The 21283-nt window shown below is 47.5% G+C and overlaps 1 protein-coding gene across 1 annotated transcript in view; it reads left to right on the top strand.

Annotated features, from left to right (window-relative positions):
• Positions 1 to 21283, top strand: part of GPD1L (glycerol-3-phosphate dehydrogenase 1 like) — a 58088-nt gene that overhangs the window by 1162 nt on the left and 35643 nt on the right. Inside the window, exon 2 of the mRNA XM_052658837.1 lies at positions 12440 to 12617. Coding sequence (XP_052514797.1) covers positions 12440 to 12617 — 178 coding nt within the window. The remainder of the gene's footprint in view (positions 1 to 12439; positions 12618 to 21283) is intronic.

Genomic DNA, 21283 nt, shown 5'->3' with positions numbered 1-21283 from the left:
GCCACTTTTCCATCCCAGCGAGGCCAGGAGCCCTGTGCCCTGTTGCTAACATCTGTCACAGGTGATGACTTATTTGATTATCTGCTTCCACTCCTCCCCTTTCAGCTCTTGAGAACAGCAAGAGCTAGGCATGTACTTGGTAAATACTGAATGAATAAACACAAACTAAGTTAAAAAAAAAATCTTTTGGCCATACTGAGCTGCATGTGGAATCTTAGTTCCAGAGTCAGAGATCCAACCCTCCCCGCCCCCTACCGCCGCGACCTGGCCCCCCACCCCCCATCGTGTATTGGCAGCATGGAGACTTGACCACTGGGGAAGTCACCCCAAACTCATTTTTTAACGAAGAAATGTAATTATGTATGATTTAGCAAAAATTCACATATTCACATTGTTTGAAAGGTACCCCATAACCCACCAAAAAAAAAAAATTATTTTCCAAGTTCCAAGACAACCCACAGTTGTCTCCCAAGGTACCTCCTGGAGGAAAACCAGTGTTATCAGTTTATTCTGTTCTTTCTGGAAGAATTCCATCAGATGCAAGAGAATGTTTACAAGTAGTATTTTATCTCACATCCCTGCAGGGGGATATTTTGCACTTTTCTGTAAACTTTTTTCAACCACAACAAAATGTTCTGTCCTGCATTTAATTGAGTTGGTAACTATCCACTGGAGAGCTTCATTTGGACTTGCTGCTGGACTTTACCAGTTCTTATCCCCAGGCACTTGAGTGAAATGCTGGCTGCCTCATGGACTGTGAGCCTGGAAACACGCCCATTCATCGTGTGTTCTTTAACTCTAGTTTCCTCTTCCGAAAGAGGCCCCAGAACCACAGATAACAGCACCTTTTCCTTCTTTGGCAAGGTGCAGGAGAAATAGAATGGCTGGACCATGCGGGGTTTGGGCCTGGAGCTAGAGTCGTGAAATGACCCTCCTGCCCCCATCTCTGACTTTGGCTGCCTTCCCGCAGCTTCACTCTGATGTTCTTAACTGTGTTTCTTGGCTTGCTCCGGGTCGAGGAAGTGGAGTGGAGCTTGGCTAGTGACACTGGAGCAGAGCAATTGAGAAATGCGCCGATGGTTTGGCCTGGCTGCCGGGCTCCATTAATGATGGGAGCAGATGGGAATAGTCATTGGCTTCCCAGGCTCTGTCCCGGGTACAGAGCCACGCCAGTCCTAGAGAGAGGTTCCACGACCTCAGCAGAGAGATTCAGGAACTTAGGAACAGAAAATGACACAGAGAGGCTGCCCAGGGGCCCACTGAGTGTTCAGCTCTGGTCATAGACATTTGCCTGTCTGCTCCTTGCAGATCTAGTGGTCTTTCCAGGGGTAGGAATGCAGTGGACACCGTCTCCGCCTTCAGGTCACAGATAGATAAGGACTTGGAAGATTACGTTCAAAAGAAATACAAAGTGGAATGAAATATCTGCCACAGATTAGACGTTTTAGGTTTATTTTCCTCCTGCGGCTTGTGGGTTCTTATTTCCCCGACCAGGGATGAAACCCGCACCCCTGCAGTAGAAGCATGGAATCTTAACCCCTGGACTGCCAGGGAAGTCCCAAGATTAGATGTTTTAAATAGTATTTTTAATGTTGTTGTTCAGTTGCTAAGTCGTGTGTGACTCTTTGCAACACCATGGACTGCAGCACACCAGGCTTCCCTGTCCTTCACTGCCTCCCAGAATTTGTGCAGATCATGTCCATTGAGTCAGTGATGCCATCCAGCCATCTCATTCTCTGTCATCCCCTTCTCCTGCCTTCAGTCTTTCCCAGCATCACAGTCTTTTCCAAAGAGTTGGCTCTTCACATCAGGTAGCCAAAGGATTGGAGCTTCAGCTTCAGTATCAGCCCTTCCAATGAATATTCAGGGTTGATTTCCTTTAGGACTGACTGGTTTGATCTCCTTGCTGTCCAAAGGACTCTCAAGAGTCTTCTTCAGCACCGCAATTTGAAAACATCAGTTTGTTGGCGCTCAGCTTTCTTTTTGGTCCAACTCTCAAAGCCATACATGACTATTGGGAAAACCATAGCTTTGACTATACAGACCTTTGACAGCAAAGTGGAATGCAGTGTTTTTAATAGTGTTCGTTAAAACATGATTCAAAGACCACTTGCATCAGAATTGTGTGTGTGCGTTGGTTACTCAATCATGTCCACCTCTTTGTGACCTCATGGACTGTAGCCCTCCAGGCTCCTCTGTCCATAGAATTCTCCAAGCAAGAATACTGGAGTGGGTTGCCATTTCCTTCTCCAGGGGGTCTTCCCAACCCAGGGATTGAACCCAGATCTCCTGCATTGCAGGCAGATTCTTTACCAGCTGAACCAGAATTAGTACCAAGGAATCTGAACTTGCTGAATCACATTCCCTGAGGGCAGGGCAGATTTTTTTCCCTTCAGGGACTTAAGCCTTTTGCTAACTTTTTTTTTTTTTTTTTTTTGCCTTGCCACAAAGCATGTGGGATCTTAGTTCCAGTTCCCAGTCCAGGGATCAAACCCATACCCTCGCATTAGAACAGAGTCTTAAACACTGAGCCACAATCTTTTCCACAAACACTGAACCCAATCTTCCACTAATTTTAAAACAGATTACCAAAAGACAGGCCCTTCCAGATTCTCAGGAATAGGAAGTTGCCTAAGCAGTGTTTACACTTGGGAACTTGAAGTTGCTGAGAATGCTCAGGCAAATAAAGGTGTTATATCTGTAGCTATAAGGTGGCTCACATTAAGTTCGTCCTGCAATTTAAATGAGCATCTATAACTATGCAGATACCTGAAGAATGACAGGACCTGTCCCACCCTCCTGCACTTTGAGAGTGGAAGCTGGGGCACCTCACTGAGCCCTGCTGGGCTGCCCGCTGCGGGAAACCGGCACTGCGTTTCATGGGCCTGGTCCCGATGACTCAGAAAAGCAACTGAAAGGAAAAAGCAAAAGCCTCCTAAGTTCCTGCAAAGATGAAACAAAGTTCCTCCGGCGAAAAGATCTCCAGGAGATCTCTCCTTGGGACAGCCGCCCGGATACAGGGATAAGATGTAGTTTGAGAACTAAAACCTCAGGGTTGTGTTAGTGAGAGCTCGGCCTCTTTGTGCATCGATACGGAACCAGACCCTGGAGACCAGAGGTGTGGGTGAAGCAGAAAAGGACCGCTTTATTACCTGGTCAGGCAAAGGGGGACACACCAGGCTTCTGCCTGGAAAAGCTGTGTGTATCTTCCGGAGAACTTGATGAGGGTTTTCATAACAGTGGGTCAAAGGTGGGGTTGCTGCCAAGATCAGGGAGTATGCTGGATCTCAGGGGGTCGGTCTTCTAACCTTGATGAGCTGCTCTAGTCCCTTTAATCTTGCCTTAGGTGGTTTCTCAGTTGATTAGCCGACTGTTCGAATCCACCCTTTGGAACTCAGGAAAGGTATAATGGCTGGAGTCCTGCCTACCAGAAACGGGACACAGAAAGGCCTCTGTGCCTGGGAGCCCCACAGGGCCCCACTCGGTTTCACTTGTATTTGCAGCCCCACCTCTGTGCCTGGGAGCTAAGTCCAGAAACACCCCAAACCTCCTTGGGAGGTCAGGTGAGGCAAGAGGCAGCAGTAATAGGATTCCACCCTGATCTCCTGGTTTCTTACCCTGTCAGTCTAGGTCCTTGAGCAAACTGCTTCTCTCCAAGGGTCAGGTTCTGACATTGGTACGTGCTGTTTAGGATCATGGTTAGAATGCAGTGTGGTGATCCAGGAGAGACCTAGGTTCAATCCCTGGTTTGGGAAGATCCCCTGGAGAAGGGAAAGGCTCACCACTCCGGTATTCTGGGCTAGAGAATTCCATGGACTTATTGTCCATGGGGTCCCAAAGAGTTGAACAGGACTGAGCGACTTTCACCGCTTCAGGAGAGTGCAGAGCCACTGGCACTCAGTCAATGTCAGCTGATGAGAAAATGTTACTTTCGTTAGTTGGGTCACCTTTGACCAGCACTGTTACCAAGTCACACAACGGACCTTTTCAAGGTCAGTGTTTAATAAGGTGGAGTGGGAACCCAGATCCTTCTAACTCCAATTTATGTCTCTATAAATTCTTATCATTTTCAGTGAGAAGCATACTTCTTTCTACCTGAGCGCCAATGCTAATCACAAAATGCCAAGGAACAGAGGCAGAGGAGGGGAAAAGATCAGAGAGCAGGAGGAGTTTCTAGAAGTTATCTTTTGCCCTTGTTTACACTGTCACCTCACAGCTTGACTGACTCCTGGGACTGAAGGTCAGGGAGACCTTTGGCCTACTTTGTACTGATGGCCGAAGCTGGACATGTGGGTGGCTCTTTTTGTCCTGCTGGAAGCGTCTGAATATAGCCTGGCTGGCTCTTCGTCCCCCGTGTCATCCTTTTTCGTCTGTGTTACTCAGTGTCAGTGATGATTCTTGCTGTATCCTGACATGGAGAGCTTGAACAGATTTGAGCATCGGCGTGTGAGCTCCTCTGAGGTCAAAAATGACCCTTTCCCTGTCCACAGGCAGCGGAACTGACACGCCTCTGCTCTGGAAGCCGGGGTGGGTAGTGATGGGTAGGGGCGACCTGGGAGGAGACCCACTTCCCCGACCAGCCAGGCCGAAGACACCTTCCAGGCTGATACACCTATTTCTGTTTCTGTGCAGTAAAAACATCACAGCTATTCTGGGGGTGAGTCCGGTTTTCCTATCTGAGCCCTCTTTCACCATTCTTCATTTCCTCCTCGTCTTTAAGGGGGATAATCATTATAGTAGTTACCACTTATGGGCATTTTCTGTGTCTGGAATATGTGCTATTTCATGTATATCTAATAATAAGCCTATGAGGTACTATTATTATCATCCCTATTTTAGATGATGAAATTGACATCGGAAAACTTTTCAAGGTCAGTGGTTAATACAATAGAATTGAAACGCAGATCCCTCTAACTTCAGTGTGCTTGTTTCTAGAAATTCTTATCATTTTTATTTAGTTTTTTGGCCATGACCAAGCAGAATGTGGAATCTTTGTTCTCAGACTAGGGATCGAACCCACGTGCCCTGCCGTGGAAATGTGGAGTCTTAAGCCCCGGACTGCCAGAGAAGTTCCTAATTCTTACCATTTTTAGTGAGAAGCATACTTTTATCTGAATAAATCCCATCTGCACAAAAAAAGTGAATATCTTACCCTCCCTAAAAAAGTCTAGTATAAAAATCAAATTGAAGTGAGGTCTTAAAAAGCATCCCAGAGGGACTTCCTTGGTGGCAAAAGTCTTGGGAAAAAAGATCCTGTTCAGTTTCCCTCCGCAGCAGGCATCCCTTCTCCTGCAGTTACGGCAGGATCACACTTTGCTGTTTATAAGGTGTGTGCGCTCAGTCGCTTCAGTCATGTCTGACGCTGCAACGCCATGGACTGTAGCCTGCCAGGCTCCTCTGTCCATGGGATTCTCCAGGCAAGAATACCGGAGTGGCTTGCCATGCCCTCCTCCAGGGGATCTTCCCCACCTAGGGATCCAGCCCGCATCTCCTGCGTCTCCTGCCTCACAGGTGAATTCTTTACCACTGAGCCAGCAAGGAAGCCCCGTTAATAAGGTGCCCGACCTTAAAATGAATCTAGAAAATTAATCATTAGAAAAGCCTTGTATGTGGGAGACCAGCTTCCACCCAGTAGCCTCAGAGCAGCGGCCAGGTGAGCCCAGTCTTTCTGAAGACACGTCCCATTGTTTAGAGAATCATGTATCCACCAGCTCTTCTCTGTAGTATCTCCAGGTTTCTCAGTGGTTGCCGGTGGGAAGTTGTGTCAGGCGCCTCCCCTCCAGATCTTTCTTCTGCCCCTCATCCCTGACTCCCAGGGCTTGATGGCATCAGGAACTAAGCCTGGCGTTCCTCCAGCTCCTCTGGGGCTCTCCTTGCGGCGCTTTGCCATCCTTCTGCACTTTGGGGCTCAGCGCCTCCCGCAGTTGGGTGCCAGGACTTCAGTTATCTGCTGCTGCCCAGCTATCTCCCCCTGAGACTTCCTGACTTCAAACAGCCGTCACTGTTGGCTTCTGAGTCTGGGGCTCGGCAGTTTGGGCTAAGCTGGGTGGGTCTGTGCTGGTCTCTCCTGGGCTGACTGGTAAGGCAGCATTCGGGTGGGGAGTGGGCTGGGGCTCTCGGTCCTCCAAACCCCCTTTCATGGGGGGTGGGCTTTGGCCAGGCTGATGGGGCTGACAAGCCACATGTTTCTCTGTCTGCAGCAGGCAAGCTTGGGCTCCTCCGTGTGGTGACTGGATTCCAACTTCCAGAAAGAGTTCATACGAATTCCTCACATATGTGGAATTATACAGTGATTTTTGTTTTTTTGTAACTGGCTTATTTCATTTAGTATAATGTCCTCATGTTTCACTTGTACCATGTACCAAAATCTCCTCCCTTTTTAAGGCTGAATGATGGAATATATACACCACCTTCTCTTTCTCTGTCCATCGGTGAACACTCGGGTTGCCGCTATCTTTTGGCTCTCGTGTATAATTCTGCTATGAACATTGATGAACAAATACCTCTTCAGGATCCTGCTTTCAAGTCTTTTGGGTGTACGCCCAGAAGGGGAATTGCTGGATCAGATGGTAATTCTATTTTTAGTTTTTTGAGGAACCTCTGTATTGTTTTTCATAGCAGTTGTGCCATTTTACATTCCCACCAGCAGAGCACAAGGGTTCCAATTTCTGCACATGTCTTTTCACTAAATACTTGCTTTTTCGTTTTGTTTTAAAATAGTAGCCACCCTGACAGGTGTGAGGTAGTATGTATTTTATTAACTGCATATGATCATATGTTAGGTACACTTTTGCATCCTGTTTTCTGTTAAGTGTAGCATTCTATCTTAGGCTTTTCACCTGCAGTTTAGAGTTTGATCGACAGGCTCTTTTTTTCATCTCTTCTCCCTCTCCTTTTTCTGTGTGAAGTTGTTCACACCTCTGTGGTTGTTAGCTTTGGTTTTAAACTTAGGAAGCTTCCCTATCCAGAGATCAAATAAGCATTCACCAAATTGAATCTATTTTTAAAATACTTCATTTTTCACATTTGCATCTAAATACTCTGGTATTTGATTGTACTCTAAAAGCCCTTAGCTGCAAAGAATTATGCAAAATGTTAACAGTGGTTCTCTCTGGTAGTGAGTTATTTGTAACTGTTTTTTTCATCTTTCATGAATAGCTTTTAGAAATAAGAAAGTAGATGTTATTTAAACCAAAATTGTGGAAAAGGAAATGGCAACCCACTCCAGTATTCTTGCCTGGAGAATCCCATGGAAAGAGGAGCCTGGCGGGCTACAATCCATGGGGTCGCTAGGAGTTGGACATGACTCACAGACCGAAATTGACCATTCTCTTCCCTTGGATACGTAGGCTGGATCAGCTCTGGGCATGGGATGGGAAGAGTCTAGCTGAACCCTTGTTTGTTCTCCCTGAAGAGTTTCCTCCTTGGTTAAAGAGGGATGGTCTTGTGGGTTCCTTTCTGGACCAGAAAGCTTCTGCACCGTGCAGTTCTGGGAATTGTCAGCCTGCCTGGATAGATATCTTGTCCCTCAGCTGATTAAAATGTCACTTCTTTTGGAGAGGAAGCGAGGAGCCAGCACGAAGGGGTTGAGGGTGTTGCCTAGTGGAGGTTAGGACTTCCAGCAGGTGAGTGTCTGTCCATCTGGGACCCAGGGAGAGAGAGCAGAGTGGTGAAGACATGTGAAGTGAAAGTTGCTCAGGTGTGGCCACTCTTTGCAACCCCACGGGGTATATAGTCCATGGAATTCTCCAGGCCAGGATACTGGAGTGGGTAGCCTTCTCCAGGGGATCTTTCCAACCCAGGGATCGAACCCAGGTCTCCTGTATTACAGGTGGAATCTTTACCAGCTGAGCCACCAGGGAAGCCCAGGAATACTGGTGTGGGTGGCCTTTCCCTTCTCCAGGGGATCTTCCCAACCCAGGAATCGAACCCAGGTCTCCCTCATTGCAGGCAGATTCTTTACCAGCTCAGCCACTAGGGAAGCCCGGTGAAGACATGGCTAGGTTGCAGATCTTCTTCTTTGTTCATCTCCCTAGATTCTTCAGTGAATTGAATTTCTTGCTTCCCCAATCACATCTCTTCCTGTCCCTTCCCCACCCCGTCCATGAGTGACACAGAACTGGCTTGGCCCAGAGTCACCTGGAGTTACCTCTAGCTGCGTATCTGACACATCCCTTTGCTCCTGCTGCAAAATAGCCCACTCACCCCCAACGCAGTGCTGAAAATAACACGCACGTGTTGTTGCTTGTGCATCTCTGAATCCGCTGGTTCATTCTTGGCTTGGCCCCACTCCTCACGTGCCTGCGACTGGCTCAGTGTTGGCTGGAAGCTCTCCTTTGCCTGTTCTTCCCATCCCTAGAGTGTGAAGCCCCTTTGCTTCTCTGCAGACGTAGGGACTGTTCCCATGTCTTCTCCCTGGACCACCCTCCCCGCGCCCCCCACCCCACCCGCAATGCCAGGTCTGTCCATCGTTTCTCTCAGCTGAATCTTTGGTGTGTGAGACTTCGTGGATGAACTGGGTTGCATTGGAGTCCTTTGTGTTGAGAGTCTGTCGCAACTGACCCTTCTAATCATGTGTCCCTCATTCCCCTTCACCTCTTATCACACACAGGACTGAATTCCTTTTACTTTGTTCTCTCTTAAGTGGGTGTGATCTCGGGTGGCCTCCGCCTGCAAGGGCTTGGAGCAGGGCTTGGGTTCCCAGCTGGAGACTGAGTCCAGATCGAGGTCAACTAGATCCTAGCCACTAGACCAGCGGTCAGTGACAGGAACCCTGGCCCTTCAGCTCTGCAGAAAAGAACTTCCACAAAGACGGAAAGGGGTGAAGCAAGTATTCATTAAGAGGAAGCGAGTGCAGTGTGTATGGACAGACACACGGCAGACTCAGAGGGAGAGTCCCTGAGGCGCACTCTCCTGGCAGTTTGAATTACTTTTATGGTGCATTTCTTTTTTTTTTTCACAAACCGCAGATATTTATTTTATTCATACCCAAGAAATTGATGAAAATATTTAATATGCATATCCCCTATAATCAGGAACAGAAAAGAAATAATTGAGCTAATTAAATAAAGCACATTGCCCACAAAAATATCCCTCACCCTTAATCTGCATATTTTCATTCACTGACTCTTCAGCAGAGTTTAAACTGTACCCTGACAGGTTTCAGCATATTAAAATCAAGTTGCTAAAAATGAGTTGGTGTGAGTAACCTTACAAGAAGGTAGGAAGATAGTTGAGAAAAACGATACCTACTTTCTCAATCTTCCAGGGCAAAGAGATGACCTCCTGAGAATGAAAGTTTTAAGTTAATGCTCAAGAGAATTTGGAATAGTCATTGAAGAGTAGAGCAGAGAAAGCTGAATGTTGACAGGTGGTATGGAAAGCTCATGAGATTGAATGGAGATAACAAGTTTGTGATGGTGCCAGTCCATATGTCTCTCCAGCAGTACTCGCCGGCCAAGTTCAGAAGGATAGGACAGTTGAACACTGCTGCTGCTGCTAAGTCGCGTAAGTCGTGTCTGACTCTGTGCGACCCCATAGACAGCAGCCCACCAGGCTCCCCTATCCCTGGGATTCTCCAGGCAAGAACACTGGAGTGGGTTGCCATTTCCTTCTCCAGTGCATGAAAGTGAAAAGTGAAAGTGAACTCGCTCAGTCGTGTCCAACTTTGCAACCCCATGGACTGCAGCCTACCAGGTTCCTCCATCCATGGGATTTTCCAGGCAAGAGTACTGGAGTGGTTTGCCGTTGCCTTCTCCGTATGGGGCATTTCTTAATGGTTTTCCTTTGGCCGATCATTTTGGTTTGCATTCACAGTCCATATTTGATGTATCTCAGGATCCTCGCATGTGTGCGCGTACATCACTAAGCCTAGATGGATTGTACCAAAAAGACGTATGGTAGGGAACATCCCTGGTATCACTTCCCTATAGCCTCTAAGGAGCCTCGCTGCACATGTGTGGTCGGGGAGGTCTCCTGACTTCGAGCGAGAATGAGAAATATGTCATCTGGGCAGGGTCCAACTTCCTCCTTTAATTGTCCTGCTGTTCTCACCTCGGAGTTTTGGTCCAAAGAGAATGAATCTCCAATTGCTTTACTTTGGGAGGCCCTCTACCTCCTGCCTCATGTGGGAAGCTTTTTTTTTTCTTTAAATATTCATTTATTTAATTTGGCTATATCAAGTCTTAGTTGTGGTATGTGGGAATCTAGTTCCCTGACCAGGGATTGAACCTGGGCTCCCTGTATTGGGAGTGTGGTGTCTTAGCCACTGGATCCCAGTGAAGTCCCAAAGTGGTTGGGAAGCTTTGGAGAGCACTGCTTTGTATTGCCAGCTTCCTGCCAAATGCATTATACACAATAGGTGTTCAGGACATTTTTTGCAACCGAGATCAATGCGTGAATGAAAGACTGAGTGAAGGCGTTGATGAAACTAAGGAGCAGGTAGAATGCAGTCCTGATGAGCTTACAGGAGTGAACAGTATACCTGGAGTTCTCTTTTTTTTTTCTGTCCTAAGCTCCTTTGAGCACCATAGGACAGGGTCTGTCTGGTGGGCTTAGTTCTTAATCGTTCTAATTGTTATTTAAGTTCTCTTAACTAACTTTTCAGCAGACACTACAGTAGGTTTGTCCCTGGTTGCAAATGCTTGACTTCTTCAGGAGGCGACTGAAGGGAGAAGCAGGTGTATTCCAGTAAGACTGGACCGTGGGGAGGGCGCTTGTGGTTCTAGTTTATTTTCTCACTGGCTTTACTAGACTTGGATTCCTAGTGTCTTAGAGATCCCCACCCATCTCGGTTTGCTGGGTTCATCAGAATCACACTTGGTCCCTTTGACCTTGTGTGAATTATCAGGATAAACGTTTGGATAAAGGTGATAGTGATGGTGGGGAGATTCTTGGCCTTTTCTTCTATCAAGTATCAGAGGAGAATTGGGTGAATGGATATTTAGCTAATAAACTGTCCTGCTGGCATAGAATAAGGTTTTCACAGGGAGAGCCACAGTTGCACATAATCTATTGTGCAGCCAAAGATAAAGGCAAGGATAACACTCTCCGTCTCTTCTGTATCAGTTTGGTCCTGCCCCCTTTTTGCCATTACCCCTTACTCATTTTCCAAACTGTCTTAAGAATAATGTTAGAAAAAATAATGAATGCCCTGACATGTGAATTCTCCAGGTGCTCCGGGCCTTTCTTTCCTTTGCTCCTCACACCAGGAAGGTTGTCTAAGAAACAAACTGTTTTTCCGTTCAAAGTCCTGAAAAAGAAACTGGTTGGCTTAGCTAGAGGTACCACCCCTGGCCCAAATTGCTGCACCCAGCACATCCCTGAAATGGGCACAGGTGCCAGAGCTGACCAGCAACATCTGTGCTGTAGGGACCAGCTGCACACCCACGGCTCTTGTGCAGAGGACTGGCATCAACTGGCATCTTCTCTTCCCTCAGGGGAAAGCCTGTGGATGACTGATTCATTCCCAGGATATGTTTGGTGAATAGAGATGCAGAGAAAAGGGAGCTTTTAGAGGCTGCTGGGTGTCTGGTAGGGAGACCAGACCTGGAGCCCTTGCTCTGCTCTTTCTCTTGAATCCACTTGGATCTTGTCTTTCCTTTATGACTCCACTTGGGCCCTGGTGGAGTTCACCAGAACACAGCTTATTCTACAGTAACTGCATATGAACAGTCTTTTGATAGATTTGAAATATAGCCTAATGGCCTTGGAGACTTTGGGAACCCTTGAACTGTTTGGTTTTTTGGTTTTGTTTTTTTTTTGCTTTTTTGTTTTCAAGATTTCTGTGTTTTATTTTTGGCTACACTGGGTCTCTGTTGCTTTCCCCAGCTTTCCCCAGTGGCTAAGACAACTAGAGAGGGGGCTACTCTCTAGTTGTGGTGGTTGGGCTTCTGATTGAGGAGGCTTCTCTTATTGCAAAACCCAGGCTGTAAGACACATGGACTTCAGTAGTTGCTCTGGAGCCTGTGAGTTGCACAGGCCTAGTTGCCTCACTGCATGTGGAATCTTCCTGGAGCAGGGGTTGAACCTGGGTCCCCTGCATTGTCAGGTGGATTCTTAATCACTGGGCCACTGGGGAAGCCCTGAAGTGTTATTTTATGCCATCTTTCAGGTGGATTTCTCTTCCACCTGTGATAGTCTCTTCCAAGAAAGGTTGATGCCTTCTAGTCTCAAGGGGAGCTACTTTTTGACCTTGTACCAAATTCTGAGGCTTTCCTGACCACAGGGTGGTATTTCCAAGTGAAAACAACCAAGTTTCAGCTGAGGCAATATCATATCTTGAGTTCTAAGCTCAGTGCTTGAATAAGAACTCAAGTCTACTGAATTATAATCTGGTGCTTCTTCTCTTCTGCTCAAGGGAATTTATCATGTTTTTTCTTTTTAAAACATTTTTTATTATTATTTTTAAACATTTTCTTCTCCATCGTTTCTTTTGCAGGGGTTCAGCTGTTGCAAAAATAATTGGTAATAATGTCAAGAAACTTCAGAAGTTTGCCTCCACGGTCAAGATGTGGGTCTTTGAAGAAACAGTTAATGGGAGAAAACTGACAGACATCATAAATAACGACCATGAAAATGTGAAATACCTCCCTGGACACAAGCTGCCAGAAAACGTGGTAAGATTTGGGGGTAGAAAGTTGACAAAAAAATTCACTCAGATTTTCCCACTACATCTTATGGAAAAATCAGAATGAACCTTTTGGCCAACCCAATTCATTTGGCTCATTCTGAAAGTTAGGCTTGACTGAGTGAGCACCTAGGACTTGGGGGAGGGGATGGGAAAACTGCTTCCCCAGTCTCCTGTTCCTTTCTCCCACCAAATTCACTGCTTGATCTGTTTTGGTTTTCCTCCCTGGTGGCTCAGACGGTAAAATGTCTGCCTATAATGCGGGAGACCTGGGTTCGATCCCTGGGTTGGGAAGATCCTCTGGAGAAGGAAATAGCAACCCCCTCCAGTACTCTTGCCTGGAAGATCCCATGGACGGAGGAGCCTGGTGGGCTACAGTCTATGGGGTCGCAAAGAGTTGGACACGACTGAGCGACTTCACTTTCTTTATTGAGAATGTGGGCCTTGCTGGGGCTGCCATGACAAAGCGAAATAGACTGGGTGTCTTAAACAACAGGAATGAATTTTCTCATAGTTCAAGAGACTCCAGGTTGTCTGGAGGAAGGAATTTTTCTCTCCCCTTCTAGGTTCTATTGTCTGGCCTAAGCAATTAAGTTGACACAAGTCTGAATAACATGAATAAAGAATCTACCTCCAGTACAGGAGAAACGGGTTCGATCCCTCGGTCAGGAAGATCCCCTGGAGAAGGGAATGGCAGTCCACTCCTGCATTCTTGTCTGGAGAATTCCTTGGACAAAGGAGCCTGGTGGGCTCCACTCCATGGAGTCACAACGAGTCGGATACCCCTCAGCAATTGAAAAAAAAAATGCATAGGAGAGACCCAGGAAAACTTTGTAACCAGAAAGATAGAAGCCCTTACCTTAGATAATCCTCAGCTAAAGAGAAAAAGGGGATGGTGGGAACTTGCCCAGTGGTCTAGTAGTTAAGACTCTGAGGTTCCAATGCAGGGACGTGGCTTTGATCCCTCATCAGGGAACTAAGATCATCCCACATGCCTCAGGGCATGGCCAAAAAGCAAGAAAAAGGAGGATGTTGAGGGTTCAGTTCAGTTCAGTTGCTCAGTTGTATCCGACTCTTTGTGACCCCATGAATCGCAGCACGCCAGGCCTCCCTGTCCATCACCAACTCCCGGAGTTCACTCAGACTCACGTCCATCGAGTCCGTGATGCCATCCAGCCATCTCATCCTCTGTCGTCCCCTTCTCCTCCTGACCCCCAATCCCTCCCAGCATCAAAGTCTTTTCCAATGAGACAACTCTTCACATGAGGTGACCAAAGTACTGGAGTTGCAGCTTTAGCGTCATTCCTTCCAAAGAAATCCCAGGGCTGATCTCCTTTAGGATGGACTGGTTGGATCTCCTTGCAGTCCAAGGCACTCTCAAGAGTCTTCTCCAACACCACAGTTCAAAAGCATCAATTCTTCGGCACTCAGCCTTCTTCACAGTCCAACTCTCACATCCATACATGACCACAGGAAAAACCATAGCCTTGACTAGACGGACCTTAGTCGGCAAAGTAATGTCTCTGCTTTTGAATATGCTATCTAGGTTGGTCATAACTTTCCTTCCAAGAAGTAAGCGTCTTTTAATTTCATGACAGGGAGAGTCAATTATGGGAGGTGAGCTGGAAAGCACAGGAAACAAAGGTGAGGTTGTTATGCAGATTTAATCTTTACCTTCCTAGTTTTGGAGTTGTAGAGATCTGGCCCTCCTCTTCTTCCCTTGGAGGGAGAACCTCCCCACCCCTTACAAATGGAGATTTCCTTTATAAATGTAAATGTTTTTACCTAAGGGCAACTCCTATTTGTTTTTCATTGAGTCAGTGATGCCTTTCGACCATCTTATCCTCTGTAACCCCCTATTCCTCCTGCCCTAGATCTTTCCCAGCACCTTAAAATAACTAATATGCTGAACTTCCTTGGTGGTCCAGTGGTAAAACTCCTCACTTCCAATGCAGGGTCCCTGGTTGGGAAACTTAAGATCCCACAAGCTGTGGGCTGCAGCCAATAAATATATAAATAAAATAACTTTATAAATAACAATAATAATTAATATGCCCACTGCAGGAAGGGGGACAACTTCCAGGGCCTGAAAGGGGACTCTTGTCTAACACTCAGAAATGAATTGTCCCAGGAGACACACAAACTGGCAAAGCAAGAGACTTTGTTGGGAAGGGATGCCCAGGCGAAGAACAGCGGTGATGCTGGAAGCTTGGCTTCTCTGTATAGAGGTGTTGAATCAAATCTCAGAGACAGAGTTTTGGGTGAAGTAGAAAAGAATAGCTTTACTGCTTGGCCAGGCAAAGGGGGACACAGTAGGTTCCTGTCCTGGAAAACTGTGATTCCCAGTCTGGGTGAACTTGCTGAGGAGTTTTATAACAATACTTCGAGAGTGGGGTTGCCGACCAGATGAGGGTGTGTGCCGGGTCTCAGGTCAGTACAGTCGCTCAGTTGTGTCCAACTCTGTGACCCCATGGACTGCAGCACACCAGGCTTCCCTGTCCATCACCAGCTCCTGGAGCTTGCTCAGAGTCATGTCCATCAATTCGGTGATGCCATCCAACCATCTCATCCTCTGTCATCCCTTTCTCCTCCTGCCTTCAATCTTTCCCAGCATCAGGGTCTTTTCTAATGAGTCAGTTCTTCGCATCAGGTGGCCAAATTATTGGAGTTTCAGCTTCATCATCAGTCCTTCCAATGAACACCCAGGACTGATCTCCTTTAGGATGGACTGGTTGTAACTCCTTGCAGTCCAAGGGACTCTCAAGCGTCTTCTCCAACACCACAGTCCAAAAGCATTAGTTCTTCGGTGCTCAGCCTTCTTTATGGTCTAACTCTCACATCCGTGACTACTGGAAAAACCATAGCTTTGATTAGATGGACCTTTGTTAGTAAAGTAATGTCTCTGCTTTTTAATATGCTATCTAGGATGGTTGTAGCTTGCCATCCCTAGGGTAGCAAATGGACTGGTCTTTAATTAAAATCAAGGTTAAGACCTAAATCACTGAAGGGGATTGGAGGAAATAGAAAATTGGAAGAATGATAGTTTAAAATTCCAGCTTATTAGGCTTGAGCAGAAAACTCTAGGTTATTGCCTGGCCTCCTTGCAGTGACTTGCGGAGGAAGGAAGAAATGAGATGAGAATGAAAATGGTGACCCGGCTACTGGTGTGAGTGGGGTTCGTGAACTTTTTTTTTTTTAATATTTATTTATTTATCTTTGGCTGCTCTGGGTCTTCGTTGCGGTGCGTGGGCTTCTTGTTGCAGTAGCTTTTCTTGTGGTGGAGCACAGGCTCTAGGTGCTCAAGTTTCCGTAACTGTGGTACACAGGCTTAGCTGCCACGTTGCACGTGGGATCTTCCCGGGCCAGGGATCGAACCAGTGTCCCCTGCATTGCAAGGCGAATTCTTAACCACTGGACCCCCAGGGAGCCTAGAATTCATGAACATCTGTTCCAGATTCACCCCTGGGTGGCTTTTTGGAAGTCTGTTAGAAAACCAGCCCAGGGACTTTCTTGGTGATCCAGTGGTTAGGACTCTGCACTTGCGTTGCCGGGGCCACGGGTTTGATCCCTGGTCAGGGAACTAGGATCCTGGATGCCATAAGCTGCAGACCCAAAAAAGAAAGAAAGAAAATGAAAGCCAGCCCACATGGCTGTCTGACTCCTGGCCGGGGCGGCAGATTTGTAGGCTGATGAATGCCAGCAAGTTTGGAGACGCAGTCCTTCTCACCGAGGACTGCCGATGGGCTTTGGCTATAGATGCCCTTGGCATCAAGTGCTCTGGGAAGTAGTTCACATTTATCATATTGGGTACCTGAACATTGAGATCGCTTCTTGGTAGGTGTCAAGGGAAAAGGAAGGATTTATTATTTGCACCAAGTAAGGAGAACCTCAGGGGTCTTTCCCAAAGCAGAGCCTCCCCAACAGCAAAACTGTGGACGCTATAATCTAAGAGAACACGCTTATTCACACGGGGGCTTGGGTGTTAGACAGAGTCCAAGCTTCAGTGGAATGAAATCATGAAGGTCAGAGAAGGTCAACTTCATCATTCCTTAGGGTCTAGTTGATCTGGAGGTGGAGTGCCCAGGATGGGTTTAAATCCTTCAGAACACTTAAGACAGAGCTTTAGGCTATTCTAACTGGGAGTCATTACAACTGATTTGGTATCTTTGCTATTGTTATTCTGTCCTCTGATAAGTTTGTCTTTTTGCTCCCTTAAGATCCTTTATTACTGTTCAGGGCAAGCCAGGCTTAGGTCCCAGAGTGGCTTAGGCCAGAGATGTCTTCTCTTCTGTCAAGAGAGCCATGCCTGGTTTTCCTTTCGTGGGGTCCTCCTACGCTCTACTTACAGTCTCACTGAATGTTCCCAGTGACCCTCTTAGGATGGTGCCATTAGTTTTCTATTATGATGATGCTTCTGATTTTACAGGGGAAGAAACCGGAGCTCAGAAAGGTTAATGAACTTGCCCCGGTCACGGAGCTATCGGCTGGCAGGCCTGCTGAGTCATGGTTTCTAGACAGTGATGACTGGATTTCCCTGTGTCACTGCGGGCAGCGTTTCCCTGGGGTTCCTCCTGGTGCTGTGGGTGGGGAGAGGGCGGTTCCCTAGGGTTCCGAGCTGAGCAGTGAAGTTGCCCAACTATCTGATGGCACTGTTCCCACGGCCCTGGAAGGCCTCTGAGGTCGTGTCTAACCTTGCTTGGGGCAGACTGGTCCTCCGAGCGTCCCTTCTCATCCGTGTCGGGATCCACCACTCCTTCCCTTCTGTAGACCACATGCTTCCTTAGTGGGTTCTTCACTGTGCTCTGAGCCAGCTCCTTCTGCATCCTCTGTACCCCACCTGCCCCAGGTGTGTGCACCTGACCTGCTGGGGTTTTGTTCTCCCATGACGCCCAGCAAGGTGCTCAGCAAACACAGCGGGAGATGAATCTGCTAGATGTTCACTGTCTGCATGGAGATCAGGGGGGCAGGAGGCGGAGAGGGAGCCAAAAACCACATCCCCCAAAGCCTAGCCCACGTGCCCAGGTGTGGACGAGGGAGGAGCTCTCTGCTCCTAGAAGGTTGTAGCCTTGTGACAGTGAGTGTATCTGGTCCATGGGCTGGACGTTTGTATGGCCTCTGGTCATTTGCTTTGCTGTTGCAGACAGTGCTCCCGGGAACGGCCTTATTCACGTCTGAGGTGCGTATCGCAAGGTCACAGCCAATGCAGCCTGTAATCTTCCAGGTCACACCACTGGTTTCCAGCCTGGGTGTGAAACCATACAACTCAGATGAGAACTTGAACCCAGCTACAACCCAGGTTGGGACTGAAACCTCTGTCCTTTCATGAAGATCATATACATGCTCTCAGGACTTACTGAAGTTCAGGTTCTTTATGTCTCGGTGCAGAAGGAACTCAGTGAGAGACAAAGGGATAGATAAGAAGGGGATGTGTTTAGAGAGACGTCCACTCCCACGCTGAGTGTGGGCCATCTGGGCCTGCTCAGAAGGCAGATGGCCCCGAAGTACGGGGGTGGTTGGTTTTTATGGGCTGGGTAATTTCATAGGCTAATGAGTAGAAGGATTATTCTAGCACTTTGGGGGAGAAGGGGCAGGGATTTCCACGAATTGGGGCACTGCCCACTTTGGGGCCTTTTATGGGCAGCCTCAGGACTGTCAGGTGGCAAAAAATCTCCCTGCCAATGCAGGAGTCACAGGAGATGCAGGTTCCATCTTTGTGTCAGGAAGACCCCCTGGCGGGGGAAACAGAAACCCACTCCAGTATTCTTGCCTGGAGAATCCTGTGGACAGAGAAGTCTGGCCGTCCATGGGGTCACTAGGGGTCAGACATGCCTGAACAACTGAGCACGTCAGGACTGTCATCGCAACTGTTGGGTGTCTGTGGGCATGTTATTTAGCATATGCTAATCTAGACAGCATACTCAGAAGCAGAGACTTTACTTTGCCGACTAAGGTCCGTCTAGTCAAGGCTGTGGTTTTTCCTGTGGTCATGTATAGATGTGAGAGTTGGACTGTGAAGAAGGCTGAGCACCAAAGAATTGATGCTTTTGAACTGTGGTGTTGGAGAAGACTCTTGAGAGTCCCTTGGACTGCAAGGAGATCCAACCAGTCCTTTCTGAAGGAGATCAACCCTGGATGTTCTTTGGAAGGAATGATGCTAAAGCTGAAACTCCAGTACTTTGGCCACCTCATGCAAAGAGTTGACTCATTGGAAAAGACTTTGATGCTGGGAGGGATTGGGGGCAGGAGGAGAAGGGGACGACCGAGGATGAGATGGCTGGATGGCATCACTGACTCGACGGACGTGAGTCTGAGTGAACTCCGGGAGTTGGTGATGGACAGGGAGGCCTGGCGTGCTGCGATTCATGGGGTCGCCAAGAGTCGGACATGACTGAGCGACTGAACTGAACTGAATGTGTTATAATGAGTGTGTAATGAGGCTAAGGTCTACCAGAAGTGGAATATTCTGTCATCTTGGACCTGGTCGGTGTTAGTCAGTTCTAACCAGTTTATGTTGTATCCTTAATAGCTTTGTCCTTCTTTTAAAGGCTGTGCCCTGCCCCCTTCCTCCCTGTGTCCATCTCCACACCCCCAGCAGGGTCTGAGAACTCACATCCTTCCACACCCTTGCTGGCCCTTGGTGCAGGACACAGACGGTATTGAAAAGTTTTATTTCTTAAGCTGGCCAAAGGTACACTGGCATTTGCTTCTTTGTTTCTTGTTTAGGCTTTCTAGATTCCAGCATTTGTATGTATGAAATGTCTTATAATGTGGGATTCCCAGGGGGCACAGTGGTAAAGAATCCACCTGCCGATGCAGGTGATTGACGTGGGAGACTCGGGTCTGATCCCTGGGTGGGGAAGATTCCCTGGAGGAAGGTGTGGCAGCCCACTCTAGTATTCTTGCCTGGGGAATCCCATGGACAGAGGAGCCTGGTGGGCTACACAGTCTGTAGGGTCCCAAAGAGTTGGACACGACAGAGCATTCATGCACACACACAAAATGTCTCATAAGTGATTTTAAAAGTTGAGCAGTGATGAAATTGAGGGCCGACTCTGAATGAGTCTGGGCAGCCCTGCTCCTCCTGGTAAGATGGGCTGTTGTAAGGAGTGAATGAGATGATCCACATAAATTGTTGAGTGTCAAGTATCTGTTACAAAACTATGGCTTTGTTTCTATCGGTTTTTAAAAAATTTTGGGTTTTTTCCCAGAGTTTTTCAAATACCTCATTTGGCCATTTAAAACATAAACTAGTGTTAGACACGGAGAAGGCAATGGCACCCCACTCCAGTACTCTTGCCTGGAAAATCCCATGGGCAGAGGAGCCTGGTGGGCTGCAGTCCATGGGGTCACGAAGAGTCGGACACGACTGAACAACTCCACTTTCACTTTTCACTTTCATGCATTGGAGAAGGACATGGCAACCCGCTCCACTGTTCTTGCCTGGAGAATCCCAGGGACGGGGGAGCCTGGTGGGCTGCCGTCTCTGGGGTCGCACAGAGTCGGACATGAGTGAAGTGACTTAGCAGTAGCAGTAGCAGTGTTAGACAAGACCAATGGTTGTTACCATTATTTCAGATAAGAAGTCAGACATAAGCTTAATTGACTCGATGAATGTCCATCCAGAGCTAAAAGCTGGCTTTACTCACTTCTGTCTTGTGGATTCAAGCAGGAGAGACTTGCTGCATGTCATCCACATGGCAGTGTTATTTATGACGTCTGCCACTTGCTGATTGAGACCGGGGGTCTTCCTTGCTGGGGGCCCCAGACTGCTGCCCGCCCCAGACTGCTGCCCGCCTGACCCTTCTCCAGGTCATCACGTGCTCACCGCGTGACCCCTCCACAGGGGAATCTTCTGTAGCAAGGTCCTCACCAGGTCATCAACTTCTCACTAAAGGCTGGGGCTGACTGGGTTTGTGATTTCCCCTGAGACTCGCATAGAGGAACATTTCTTACTTCCTGTCACTGCAGGATAAACAGTGTTGGTCCTTTGTTAGAGCCGTCTTTCCAGGGCCTGTGTTTAGAGCTCGCCCGGGTAGAGAGCTCTTCTGCCTCGGTTCAGCTTTCACCACCCTCAGTGTGACACCGGGATTGATCATCGCTGCATCTTCTGTGAACTGTAGTTGACACGGCTCTCCTCTTGTGTCTTCTAAACCTTGCCGCTTCTTTTTCAAGAGCAGCTTTACTGAGATCTAATTCTCAGGCATACAGTTTGCCCCTTAAAGTGTACCGTTTAAGAGGTTAAAGCTATCATATGACCCAGCAACTATCCTCTAGGTTTATACTCAGAAGGGAAAACGTGTTCACACAAAACACTTTACATAGATGTTCCAATTCAGTGCTTTCTATGTATATTCACAAAATGGGGCAACTACCGCTGCAATTGATTTTAGACTATTTCATCACCTTGAAGAGAAACCTCATATCCTTTAGCAGTCACCTCCTACTTCCTCCTATGCCCAGCCCTAAGCAACCACTAACCTACTTTCTGTCTTGCCATTTGCCGGTTCTGAACTTCTCATGTAAATGTCACCATAAATACCTCACCTTCTGTGCCTGGCTTCTTTCACTTAGCATAATGTTTTCAGGGTTATCCGTGCTGGGTCCCGAATCAGTACTTCACTCCTTTTTGTGGCTGACCAGTGTTCCGTCTTATGG

Source organism: Budorcas taxicolor, chromosome 1, assembly GCF_023091745.1.
Source record: "Budorcas taxicolor isolate Tak-1 chromosome 1, Takin1.1, whole genome shotgun sequence".
Taxonomy (NCBI): domain Eukaryota; kingdom Metazoa; phylum Chordata; class Mammalia; order Artiodactyla; family Bovidae; genus Budorcas; species Budorcas taxicolor.
The sequence above is the reverse complement of the archived record's forward strand: the minus strand, read 5'-3'. Positions and strand labels throughout refer to the sequence as shown.